This window comes from Fistularia commersonii, chromosome 15 (assembly GCF_037954325.1).
Source record: "Fistularia commersonii isolate RoL2024-O1a breed Wild chromosome 15, RoL_Fcom_v1.0, whole genome shotgun sequence".
In the NCBI taxonomy this organism is placed as follows: Eukaryota; Metazoa; Chordata; class Actinopteri; order Syngnathiformes; family Fistulariidae; genus Fistularia; species Fistularia commersonii.
In genome coordinates this window covers 17,822,097-17,835,398 of record NC_141298.1, presented here as the reverse complement: position 1 = coordinate 17,835,398, position 13,302 = coordinate 17,822,097, and the positions used below count along the sequence as shown (strand labels likewise).

General features: G+C 50.9%; 1 protein-coding gene across 3 annotated transcripts in view; it reads left to right on the top strand.

Moving 5' to 3' along the window:
* Nucleotides 1-13,302, top strand: part of dscama (Down syndrome cell adhesion molecule a) — a 70,352-nt gene that overhangs the window by 55,415 nt on the left and 1,635 nt on the right. Inside the window, exons 12-32 of one of the 3 annotated variants that reach the window (XM_086160747.1) lie at nt 1,098-1,294; nt 1,586-1,682; nt 1,769-1,897; nt 2,000-2,167; nt 2,457-2,527; nt 2,974-3,217; nt 4,413-4,559; nt 5,329-5,484; nt 5,642-5,775; nt 6,284-6,437; nt 6,660-6,777; nt 6,869-7,032; nt 7,442-7,540; nt 7,625-7,813; nt 7,895-8,185; nt 9,204-9,380; nt 9,472-9,502; nt 9,589-9,704; nt 9,795-9,944; nt 10,869-11,066; nt 11,214-11,516. In XM_086160747.1, the coding sequence (XP_086016873.1) occupies nt 1,098-1,294; nt 1,586-1,682; nt 1,769-1,897; nt 2,000-2,167; nt 2,457-2,527; nt 2,974-3,217; nt 4,413-4,559; nt 5,329-5,484; nt 5,642-5,775; nt 6,284-6,437; nt 6,660-6,777; nt 6,869-7,032; nt 7,442-7,540; nt 7,625-7,813; nt 7,895-8,185; nt 9,204-9,380; nt 9,472-9,502; nt 9,589-9,704; nt 9,795-9,944; nt 10,869-11,066; nt 11,214-11,516 (3,333 nt within the window). Of the gene's footprint in view, nt 1-1,097; nt 1,295-1,585; nt 1,683-1,768; nt 1,898-1,999; nt 2,168-2,456; nt 2,528-2,973; nt 3,218-4,412; nt 4,560-5,328; nt 5,485-5,641; nt 5,776-6,283; nt 6,438-6,659; nt 6,778-6,868; nt 7,033-7,441; nt 7,541-7,624; nt 7,814-7,894; nt 8,186-9,203; nt 9,381-9,471; nt 9,503-9,588; nt 9,705-9,794; nt 9,954-10,868; nt 11,067-11,213; nt 11,517-13,302 lie in introns of all 3 variants that reach the window. The other 2 variants (XM_086160746.1, XM_086160748.1) reach the window with 2 other exon arrangements.

The window sequence follows — 13,302 nt, the reverse complement described above, 5'->3', positions numbered from 1 at the left end:
GGGGTCGTAACAAGCGTTATTTGTGTGTGTGTGTGTGTGTGTGTGTGTGTGTGGGTGTGAGTGTGTATATAAGCATCTGGGAGCAGAGACTTGTTTTACACTCTGCTGTGGGTGTAATGAGGCGTGGATGTGGTTAGCGTGGCTCCGCTGTTCATCGCACCATTAAGAGCCCTCGGATGGAGACGTGCCTCTCGTCCTCGTCGTCGTCGGAGAAGAAAAAGCTGGATAATCACTTGAGGCGTGATGAAAAAAACAACAAAAAAAAACAAATGATAATTTGAGTGAGTGTAAATATCCGGTTTCCATTGTATCTCGCGGGAACATCAAGCGAGGACTCGAATTGGCGTGCGCTTTGCACGGTGTGTGTCGGTACTTGTGCGTTGTTGTATCGTTACCGTAGTGATGGTTGTGATCGCGCACCAGAATGTCCAAGACTTCCCTCCTTTGCGTGTTGATTACCGTTATCACATATTTACGTGAGAAAAGATTCAAAGCCGTGCAAAAATAACATTCAGTATGTTTCCCGGAAGGAAAAGAAGCTCCGAGAGCTTTATTTCTATCATTATTTCATTCCGGGCGTCATTATTTTAATTTCTATTTATCCTATTTTGATTTTTAACACACGTTCAAGAACCTCGAGGGTGTTTTAGAGTCATGATTTTGTTAAATAACTGGATTTTTACCATCAATCCAGAACCTTTTAATGTTTTTTATTCGCCACAAGCTGGAGTTGTTCAGACTTTCCCAGGATGGCAGTGTGTTCACTGCGGCGTCCACGGTTAGCACGACTTAGCCTTCTTCTTATGCTAATGGTGCTGGAGGTTCATTAGCGCAATGCTCCCCCCTCCTCCCCGTGCTCTTCACTGATTGGCCGACAAGGCCAATTAACCCGCTGCTGCGACAGCCAGGGTTCCAGCTGTGTGTTCGACCCGAGCCCCGTAATGGGAGTTCAGCATCAAGACTGTCCAGCTGTAAGCCAAACTCAAAAGGCCGCTGTTGGGCAGTGTAATAACAGTGTAATAACAGTGTAATAACAGTGTAATACCAGTATTATAACAGTTTACTAACCCCAACTTGTCATTTTTTCTCTCCACCAGTCCCAGCCATGATCACGTCCTACCCCAACACCACGCTGGCCACGCAAGGCGAGGAGAAGAAAATGAGCTGCACCGCCCACGGGGAGAAGCCCATCATGGTCCGCTGGGAGAAGGAGGAACGCATCATCAACCCGGAGACCAGTCGCTACGTGGTCACCGTCAAGGAGGTGGGAGATGAAGTCATCTCCACCCTGCAGGTAAGAGTCGCTGCCACGGGGGGGCTAAATGATGATACCAGGCTAATAACTGAGTCATTAAGTGTTAATTACATGGTAGTTACATGGTGATGTGAGAAAGTTGACGTTCTCTAGAACCTGCAGGGAAAAACTTAGTTTACTGTTTTCAGAAAATCCAAAGCCTCTCACACACTTCACACACACTTGAGCGCCTGCTGTCCAAGATAGAGGAGTGTGTCCATGACGTGGTTATTACCCGGGCCCATCTGAAGCTTTTAGAAGGTCACGCGTAAACCCCGGTGTGTCCCTCAGATCATGCCCACCGTGCGCGAGGACTCCGGCTTCTTCTCCTGCCACGCCATCAACTCCTTCGGCGAGGACAGGGGGATCATCCAGCTCACGGTTCAGGGTAGGGAAGCACCGGCGCCGGCCTCCTACCGCTGCTTCTCCGCCTCCTCCGACAAAGACATTGACTCTGGTTCTCTGGACCCGCAGAACCTCCGGACCCACCGGAGGTGGAGATCAGGGAGGTGAAGGACAGGACCATCGCCCTGCGCTGGACGATGGGCTTCGACGGCAACAGTCCCATAACCGGCTTCGACATCGAGAGCAAGAACAAATCAGGTGCGGGAAGTTTTTAAATGGCGCGTTCCAGGAACCGACTCGTCCCGGACGGACCTTCTGTCCTGGACGTCCTGATATTGATCCGACCTCTCCCCTGCGTAGCCTCCTGGGACACCGCCCAGAAGACCAAAGACGTCTCCCCCCAGCTCAACCAGGCCACCATCATCGACCTGCACCCCTCCTCCACCTACAACATCCGCATGTTTGCCAAGAACCTGATCGGGAAGAGCGAGGCCAGCAACGAGCTCACCATCACCACCGACGAAGCAGGTGAAACCCGTGGCGTCGGTGAAACCGTAGAAAAGCGGCGTCCCGACTGGCGTTACGTAGATCATTCGCTTCGTATCTCCATATCTGTGTGGATGTGGGAGCAAATAAAAACAACACAACCTCACCCCGGACATCGGAGCGAGGTGGGGGAGGACAGTAAACATGGCGCCCGGGAGTCTGCAACTGAGCCACTTCCAAATCCGCCATGGTAGCTTCCGTGGACGGATCCAGAGAGAAGCGTTTTGTCGGCGTGTGAAGACCCTTAACACAGCCTGATCTTGTTCTCCAGCTCCAGACGGGCCTCCTCAGGACGTGCAGCTGGAAGCCCTGTCCTCACAGAGCATCAGAGTTTCCTGGAGGGTAAGTCGGCAGAGATGCCCGTATCCTTATTGGTCTCTTTGCTGGTCTTCCAGCTCGCGGTCAGCGGAAGAGCCACCTGAGGCCTTGTATGCTCTTGTACAGGATCAAACAGGATAGTGCAGGCAGGACTACCAGAGGTACAAGTCTTCTGTAAGGGTTTCTCAGGTATCTCCTGTCCCAAACTTGGCCGTTGACTTTTTTGGCTTCAGTCTTGTACAAGATCCGCAAGATGCGCACTTTGTGTCGCACCTCCATCACGTTTCGTTCGACGACCTGATGCTGGACCTGCAGAAAGAGAGGGAGAAGAAAGAGTGAGGCGTCCAGTCTGGTTACCGTTTGGCTGAACCGTGTGAACGTATTCAAGACAATGAGCTAGTTGTGACTGCAAGAACATCAATGTGCCCGGTATGCTCCTTTTCCAATCACCTTCTCACTCCCTGGACCAGGCGCCAAAGAAACACCTCCAGAACGGAGCCATCCGGGGCTACCAGGTGGGCTACAGGGAGTACAGCTCCGGCGGAAACTACCAGTTCAGCGTCATCAGCGTGGAGACGACGGGGGACAACGCAGAGAGCCTCGTGCTGGACAACCTGAGGAAGTTCACCCAGTACGGGGTCGTGGTGCAGGCCAGCAACAGCGCCGGGACGGGGCCGTCTTCCACGGAGGTGGCTTCGACCACACTGGAGGACGGTAAGAACTTCTCAGCTCTGAGAGGCGGTCCAGCTGTTTTGGGTACTGAGCTTCACATCTGCCAGCCTCGCATAAGCCTCTGCTGCGGCATAACAAGCAGTTTTGACAGATTTTATTGATTTATTTGTGTTTTCTTTCTGAGTACAATTCATGTTGCAGATCCGCGTCATGTCAGAGGCAACTCCCTCACATGAATACGTAAACACAGATCTGCTTTCCGACAGAAAAAAATACGAAAAGGGTCCATCTCAAGTTTGGTCCCAGAAAGTAGCCTAGTTTTGCATTTCTACAAGCAGTGAGGGACCAAGGTAGGGATCGGTGTGACCTGCACCTTCGGGTACCCACTCCAAAACACACCAGCAAACAAGATGTGGACAACATGGGGCGTTCACAGAAAAATAACCGTAGACCACCAGATGGTTAAAGTGTTTTTATCTTCTCCCTGCTTCTATTGTGTGAAGAACCCCATTAGCCGTTAGCTAACTTTGCACTTATTCTGTCCTAAAATTAGATGTTCCTCTGCGAGCCCTGGAAACCCCTCTGAGGTGTAGCAGGCCAGAACAGCTTGGACCTCCTTCCATTCCATTTCTCACTGATTCTGTCCATTGTGTCTCAAGAAAACATCTGAGCAGTAACCAGGAGATGCTTTAAAAGCGGTGCAGTCCACAAGAAGTATCTAGTAATGGGCGCGGCTTACGACTTCCACCAATCACCAAGCACCAATGAGTTCCTATTGAAATATAAATAAGACCTCAGAGTAGGAGCTGAGATGGTGCTAGGAGCTGAGGTCCATGGTCCCCAGTTCCTCTGCCTTCCCAGTGCACCAAGAAAGGGTCTCCCTGACTGAAAAGGTTCTAGGAACTGCAGAAAGTTCCTATAGTAATAAGAGGCTCGTTGAGGCAGTTAGTTATCCGGTGTCTAAAGAAGGGAGATTCTGAACAAACAAAGAGAAGTGTTTTCGTGTAAATCTGTGCGTGGAGGTCAGGACCGGATCGACGTAGGAAGTGTTTCAGGCTAAAAATGCTGCAGAGCTTCTTTAGTCCTGCTTCCTCCCCCAACACAAACAGAGCCGTCGGCACGGTGACAGCGGCCATGGGGGATATGCTTGGGTGTGTCGCAGCCTGGCGGTGGATGGATGGTACTGCAGCACATCTATCCGTCCGGTGTTTTCATGCTTTGTCTTTTGGTCCCTCAGTTCCCAGCCGCCCTCCGGAGAACGTCCAGGCCACAGCCACATCCCCTGAGGTTATCTCCCTGTCCTGGCTGACCCCACCCAAAGATGCACTGAACGGCAACCTGCTGGGCTTCAGGGTCATCTACTGGGCCAACCTGCCCGATGGAGGTACGTTGTCCCAGCGGTTTGGTCACCAGATGCAACCAGGGACAATGACTTGTATTCTTAAATCATCCATCTCCTGGTATTATTCTAACGGGAAACATGAAGTACCCCTGCCAAGTACAGACCCTTGTTTGGGAAAAAAACAACGTATCCTGACACATTTTTTCGTAGCAACTCGAGTCCGCATCGTAGTCCATCGGCTAATTTTAGCCATTCGGTAAACACCATGGCCTCCAAATGGCACCGTGCATCGCAAAGAGGTGGTGGATAGACACAAGCAAGGCGGAGCTCCGAGCAGCTCAGGTGCATCCTGGGATATTGGAGCCCTATCTTGGAGAATTTTGTTGTCCTTCACCCTTCGCCTCGGACAACATCCCCCAGCCATTCGTCACATGCTGGGTTTGTGTGGACAGGATTGGTTGTGACAGTGCAGTTACCTCTGACCCCTGCACTGTCACATCCCGTTGGACGTCCCATAGAGTGCCAGCACTGCAGACCTGACAACCGTAACTAGTTTGCAAGATAACAGTCTGAAGCTCAGTTGGTAATCTTTTAAAGATACATATACAGTAGAGCTTATTTGTTAGAATGTGTACTATCACCGGCCAGTAGAGGGCAGCAACATCCCTTAAATACCTCAAACGGATCTTCACAGCCTGGCATGGAGGCCTTGGGAAGTGAAGAACGATTTGAACCATCTATAGCTTGTCGTGTTCCTGGGTTGTTTCCAATCATTGAGCTTCATTTGACCCTCCTGCATTCTGTCCCTCAGAGCTCGGCGAGATCAGGAACGTGACCACCTCCAAGCCCTCCTTGGAGCTGGACGGACTGGAGAAGTACACCAACTACAGCATCCAGGTGTTGGCCTTCACCCGCGCCGGCGATGGCGTTCGAAGTGAACAGATCTACACCCGCACCAAGGAGGACGGTAGGAAACATCCCCACCCACCTGCCGGAGGTGCTCAACCAGTCGTAGACTCGAGTTTAGCCGCACTTTGGTTCGCCTGCTCCGAAGGTGCAAAGCCCAGATAAGTGTCTCCAAGTGTTTCCTGAAATGTCCAACCGCTCAATGTTCCCCTTTTCAGTTCCTGGTCCTCCGGCAGGCGTGAAAGCGGCAGCGGCATCCAACTCGGTGGTGTTCGTGTCCTGGCTTCCGCCCCTCAAAGTCAACGGCATCATCAGGAAATACACTGTTTTCTGCTCCAACCCACATCCGACGGTACGCCAAAATAAATTCCACAGTATTTTGGTGACAGATGTCCAGCTTAGATGCAAAGGAGGTGGTTGAAGGAGCCTCAGGCTTGGACGCGCGGAAGAACTTCAGATTTCTGTAGTCAAAGACAAAGGTGACTCTCACTGCACAAAAGATAGACAGATACATCTTAATCCCTGGACGGCACGATGGTGCAGAGCCTCCACTGTGGGGCCTTCACCCCACAGCCAGAAGGTCCCTGGTTGGACTCCTGTGGTCTTTCTGTGTGGAGTCTCCATGTTCTCCTCTCGTCTGCCTGAGGTTCCTCCAGGTTCTCTGGGTTCCTCATGTTGGAGGTCAATTGGAGGCCCTGAGTTGTCAAGGATGATGTTTTGTGAAACCACCATGTGGACCAAAGAGGAGTCGAACTCTTCCAGTTCATCTGAGATGTTTCATTGTTCAGCACCAGCCAGCCTGGATCTGACAGGAAGCATCACCATCGCACTGAAACCTTTTCTTGAAATATCTCCATCAGGTGAGCAGTGAGTTTGAAGCCGCCCCCGATGTCTTCTTCTACCGCATCCCCAACCTCAGCAGGAACCGGCAGTACAGCATCTGGGTGGTGGCCGTCACCGCCGCCGGCCGCGGGAACGCCAGCGAGATCATCACCGTCAAGCCCATGGCAGAAGGTAAGTGGAGGAACCGAGTGGACACTTTGAGAGTTCCAGCTTATCGATCCATGGTCCGCCAGTCAGAAACATCTCCTTAACATGAAAATATCACTTGGTATCGATTGATCTAAGGTTATATTGTGAGGACCAAAAATACCCAAGGGATGGTGTGTGTGTGTGTGTGTGTGTGTGTGTGTGTGTGTGTGTGTGTGTGTGTGTGTGTGTGTGTGTGTTCTCTAGCTCCGGCTCGTATCCTGACCTTCAACAGGACCGTCACCACCCCCTGGATGAGGGACATTGTGTTGCCCTGTAAGGCGGTGGGAGATCCTTCTCCGACCATCAAGTGGCTGAAGGAGATGTGAGTCACTCAAACAACCTTTCAAACATCTACCATGGTTCTGAGGAGAGCCCAGGAGAATAGAAACCGAGTTTCCATCCTCGTGTCTCAGCAACGGAACGCCAGGGCCTGTTGTGATTGACAGCCGGCGGAGTGTCCACAGTAACGGCAGCCTGGTGATCCGCACCGTGAAGGCCGAGGACTCCGGGAACTACACCTGTGTGGCCAGCAACAGCTTCGGCTCCGACAAGATAGTCCTCAACCTGCAGGTTCAAGGTAGGAGATGCGACCAAGGGAGCCACTACTGGTACTATAGGTTCCACTTCCAAGAACTGTTTGTCTTACTCAAATGCAGCGTTTTGATCCTGTATCAGCTGGTTAAGAAGGATGTGCCCAGTTTTCAAGTGATGGTTGATTTCCTGTTTTGAACCCGCGTCAGAGATAAGACAGTGTGGGGCCATCCCAAAATCAGGGAAGGATGCCGCGGGACGGTTTGTCACAGTACACATAGATTTTGGGCCTCTCTTGAAGGGTGAATGGGAGGGCGATGACTTGTATGTCCCTGTATGATGTGTGAGTGAGAGGTCGATAGTTGTATGTCTTCATGAAAAGATGCACTGAAAGGGTCCTGACTAGTTTTCCAAAGTCCGCTCAGGGTGTCGCATCTTCTCTCCCTGTTGTCCAGTTCCACCAGACCAGCCTCGCCTCACTGTGACCAAGACCACCACCACCTCCATCACCCTCTCCTGGATCCCAGGAGACAACGGAGGAAGCTCCATACGAGGTCAGCCTTCCATCTTGTCAGCTAATGTTTATTTGTCACGTGACCATTTGATTGACATTCACCCGCCCGGTCGACCCGCCCCAGGCTACATCCTGCAGTATTCAGAGGACAACAGCGAGCAGTGGGGGAACTTCCCCATCAGTCCCAGCGAGCGCTCCTATCGGCTTGAGAACCTCAAGTGTGGCACCTGGTACAAGTTCACCCTCACGGCTCAGAATGCAGTGGGACCGGGGCGCATCAGTGAGATCATTGAAGCAAAGACTCATGGGAAAGGTATGAAGGGATCCCATGTGTGCACAATTTGTGTTTTCTTTGGTAGCTGGGTTTATTCTTGCTTCTCCTCCTCCTCTGTAGAACCTCAGTACTCCAAAGAGCAGGAGCTCTTCACCAGCATCAACGCCACACGCGTCAAGCTCAACCTGAACGGCTGGAATAACGGGGGATGCCCAATAACCTCCTTCACGCTGGAGTATCGCGCGGTGGACTCGCCCACGTGGACCACAGCACAGCGCACCTCCCTCACCAAAAGCTACATCCTGTACGACCTGCAGGAGGCCACCTGGTACGAGCTGCAAATGAAGGTCTCCAACAGTGCCGGCTACGCCGAGAAGAGGGTGAAGTTTGCGACGCTCAGCTATGACGGCAGTGAGTTGACACATGAACAGTGGACGGTACATCTCCTCACAGGCGGCAGTAGTTCTAGCTTGTTTGGCAACTCCTTCTTTTCCTCTTCTTCTTTCGGCTTTTCCCGTCAGGTGTCGCCACAGCGAGTCAACCTTCTCCGTCTAACCCTATTCTCTGGATCCTCCTCTCTCACACCAACTACCTTCATATCTTCTCTCACTACGTCCATAAATCTTCTCTTTGGTCTTCCTCCAGACCTCTTGCCTGGCAGCTTCACCTTCAGCAATCTTCTACCCAGATCTTCACCATGGTTTGGACATGAACACTCCTTTGTTCATGTCCAAAACATCTCAATCATCACTTTGTCTCGGTCATACATGTCCTGCACCCCTGTGACAGATTCTTCTTCTTCTTTCGGCTTTTCCCTTCAGGTGTCGCCACAGCGAGTCAACCTTCTCCATCTAACCCTATTCTCTGGATCCTCCTCTCTCACACCAACTACCATCATATCTTCTCTCGCTACGTCCATAAATCTTCTCTTTGGTCTTCCTCCAGACCTCTTGCCTGGCAGCTCCAATTCCAGCATCCGTCTACCAATATATTCTCTATCCCTCCTCTGTCCATGACCCAACCATCTCAGTCTGGCTTCTCTGACCTTCTCTCCAGAACATCTAACATGTGCTGTTCCTCTGATAGACTCATTCCTGATCCTCTCCATCCTGGTCACTCCCAAAGAGAACGTCAACATCTTCATCTCTGCGACCTCTAGTTCTGCCTGCTGTCTTTTGGTCATTGGAACAGTTTCTAGTCCACACTTCATCGCTGGTCTCACCACTGTCTTGTACACCTTTCCATTTTACTCTGGCCGATAGTCTTCTATCACATAGTATGTTTGGCAACTCCTGGTACATTCAAAATGCTTAGGAGACAATTGATCACCTGATGTTTAACTGAAATCCAAAATCATCTACCACTAGAACTTTTACCACCACGTTGTATGCTTGGAAGTTTAACACAAACTCCCTTCTCACCCACACAGGTACCATCGCCCCTCTGGTGAAGGCACCTAACGTGAGCGAGGACACCTCCGGGGGCGGGGAAGGTCTGAAGATGATGGTGACCATTTCCTGCGTGCTGGTGGGAATCGTCGTGATCTTCATCGGCCTGCTGGTGCTGAGGAGGAGGAGGAGGGAGCAGCGGCTCAAGAGGCTCCGAGGTGAGGCGGCGCCGCCGGTCCGATCTCACCATCTTAACTCCCCGCTGTCTTGAGAATGTCGAGTAATGGTTGCCTTCTTCTTGCGGCACAGATGCAAAAAGCCTGGCTGAGATGCTCATGAGGTGAGAACCTGCGCTCCTGACTGGTTCGTCATTCGGTCAGTCGAGGTTCTCTGTCGCTCACCGAGTCTGTATCTGATTGGTTGCAGTAAAAACACCCGTCCGGCAGAGCCAATCAACAAGCAGCAGCAGACTCTCCGAATGCACATCGACATCCCCCGAGCCCAGCTTCTCATCGAGGAGCGAGACACCATGGAAACCGTCGGTCAGTGCCCTCGTCCTCTTCCCCCGCCACCTCTCTGTAAAACACCTCCACCCTCTCCCTGAGCCGGTCCTTCTTCTGCCGCCTCCGCAGACGACAGGTCCACCGTGCTGCTCACCGACAACGACTTTGGCGAAACCCAGAAACAGAAGTCGTCCACGGTCACCCACACCGTCCACTACCAGTCGCTCTCCCAGGCCACCGGGCCGCTGGTGGACGTGTCCGACGCCAGACCAGGAACCAGTAAGTCCAGTACGGACTCTTCTTCTTCTTCTTCCTCAACCTCATCATCCATAGAATGTGCACGTACGTGCCACCACGTTACTTTGATTTAGGATCGGATTAACCGTCAGCTGTCAATCACCGCAGTCGTTAATACGACTGGGAGGTTCTTATTTTCCACAGATTGCATTGAGGAGCAGGGCTTTGAACCTCCTCCTGTCAGCCAGAAGGTCCCTATCTCTGCATGGGGTTCCTCAGGGTTCTCTTGCAGGAGGTTCATTGGAGACCCTGCATTGTGCAGAAGAGTGAATGAGGGGGCGAATGTTGTATGTCTCTAGATGACATATAAACAAGGGGGCGAATGTTGTATGTCTCTAGATGACATATAAACAAGGGGGCGAATGTTGTATGTCTCTAGATGACACATAAACAAGGGGGCGAATGTTGTATGTCTCTAGATGACATATAAACAAGGGGGCGAATGTTGTATGTCTCTAGATGACACATAAACAAGGGGGCGAATGTTGTATGTCTCTAGATGACACATAAACAAGGGGGCGAATGTTGTATGTCTCTAGATGACATATAAACAAGGGGGCGAATGTTGTATGTCTTTAAGTGAGAAATGAATGAGTGAGTGAGTGAAAGCTAGTGTTTATCTGTATGTGGTTCCATGATTGACCCAGAGTGAACCCCATCTCCTGACCAATGAAAGCTGGTCCAGGCCTCAGGTCCCCCACAACCTTGAGTCCAGGATGAGCAGTAGATAATGAATGAATTCCAGTGAAAGGATCCACACTCCGTTCTGTCCGTCAGAAACCCCAGTGTCCTGCAGGATGGTCGGCGTACGATAACAGATTCGCCGTCCGCTCTGCCGCCTCTTTGTCCCCGATCACCCGATCGCAGCCTTCCTGACCTGTAGCTCCTCCCCCTCCTCGCCCTCAGACCCGACCGCCCGCCGCACGGCCAAAGCCGGACCGGCGGCCCGCAACCGCTACGCTAGCCAGTGGACGCTGAACCGTCCACATCCGCCGGTGTCCTCCCACACCCTCAGCACAGACTGGAGGCTGCCCACGCCCAGGGTCGCCGGCTCCGTCGACAAGGAGAGCGACAGCTACAGCGTTAGCCCGTCTCAGGACACAGGTAAGAAGGGTCATCGCGTCCACCTCCACCTTCCGGGTTTAACCCGTGTTTAACATCATCTTTGACCAAGCGAGACGACAGCCACGCCGCCGCCTAATCCTCACACTAACCCCGCCCCCTTCCCCCGCTAACCCCGCCCCCGTCCAGACCGGGCGCGGAGCAGCATGGTGTCGACGGAGAGCGCGTCCTCCACGTACGAGGAGCTGGCCAGGGCCTACGAGCACGCCAAGATGGAGGAGCAGCTGCGCCACGCCAAGTTCACCATCACCGAATGCTTCATCTCGGACACCTCGTCGGAGCAGATGACGGCGGGAACCAACGACTACACCGACAGCCTGACCTCCAGCACGCCGTCCGAGTCGGGCATCTGCCGCTTCACCGCCTCCCCGCCCAAGCCTCAGGACGTCAGCCGGGTCATGAACATGGCCGTGCCCAAGGCCCACAGACCGGGTGAGGCTCCTCCACCTCCCTCCATCCTAACCCCGACCACGACGCCATCGCTTACCAACACCCTCCGTCCTCCTGTCAAACACCCAAACCCCACGGTCGAGGGTGACCTCCGCCGCCTTGACCATGGGGTCACCCTCAACTGAGGAGATGGCGCACCATCGTTCCAGGAGGTTCTGGTAGCTTCACGCCTGGCCTCTGAACGCAACCGTCATCTCCTCTGAACCTGCAGCGGGTCGATGTTCGCTTGGCACGCTACTTTCAGAGTACAACACTAAGAAGTATGATCAGGGGGAGACTGGAATTGCATTATATGAAGTAGTATCAATGAGACGTACTACATAAAAAAACAAAGTATTATCAGGAGAAGATTACTGCGTAAAGTTTACTGTATATCAGTGAGATGTATGACATAGAGGAAGATTAGAGGGGATAGTACTATACAAAGGTGTATTATCAGTGGCAAAATACTACATAAAGAAGTCTCACTAGTTGGATACTACGACATAAAGACGTACTAATGTGGGGATAGACAATATAAAAAAGTATTATCAGAGACAGTACTATATAAAGAAATATCATCAGAGGTATAGTACTATATAAAGTAGTAGTATCAGTGAGATGTACAACATAAAAAGGTATAAACAGAGGTATGATACTATGCAAAATGAAATACTAAAAAAGAAGTCTTTTTAATGCAATACTACAATATTATGAAGTATTATCATAGAAACAGTAGTATTTAAAAAAAGTCATATCAGCGGGAAAGTGCTGTATAAAGAAGTACTAATGTTACCGTAGTACTACATAAGAAGTGTTCTCAGCAGGCTATAAAGACCTGTTACCAGTCGCATAGTACTATATGAAGAACTGTTACCAGTGTCATAGTACTATATGAAGAAGTATTGCCAGCAGCATAGTACTATATAAAGAAGTATTGCCAGTGTCATAGTACTATATAAAGAAGTATTACCAGCAGCATAGTACTATATAAAGAAGTATTGCCAGCAGCATAGTACTATATAAAGAAGTATTACCAGTGTCATAGTACTATATAAAGAAGTATTACCAGTATCATAGTACTATATAGAAGTATTACCAGTGTCATAGTACTATATAGAAGTATTACCAGTATCATAGTACAACATAGAAGTATTACTTCTCTGTTTGTATAAAACATAAACTTTTGCTGCTCAGATGAAACTTTCACAGAATCCAAAATGGCCGCCGTTTGTTGACGTTCCAGGTGGAGATTCAGAAGTTACCAGCGCTGTGTATGTGTGTGTGTGTGTGAGACTGTATGTGTGTGTATGACTGTATGTGTGTGTCTGACGTGTGTGTGTGTGTCTGACCTTGCGTGTGTGTGTGTGTGTGTGTGTCTCTCTCTCTCTGACCTTGTGTGTGTGTGTGTTTCTGGATGTGTGACTGAATGTGTGTGTCTGACCTTGTGTGTGCGTGTGTTTGTGTTTGACTGGAAGTGTGTGTCTGACCTTGTGTGTGTTTGTGTGTGACTGGAAGTGTGTATGTGTGCGTGTGCGTGGATGTGCATGTGAGTCTGATCTTTTGTGTGTGTCTGACCATGTGTGTGTGTGTGTGTCTCTGATCATGTATGTGTGTCTGACCTTGTGTGGCTAACTGTGTGTTTGTCGCTGACTGTGTGTATGTGTGTCTGACTGTGAGTTTGTGCGTGTGTGTGTGTGTATCTGACCCTGTGTACATGTGTCTGACTGTGTGTGTGTTGCTTACTGTGTGTGTGTGTGTGTGTGTGTGTGTGTGTGACTGTGTGTGT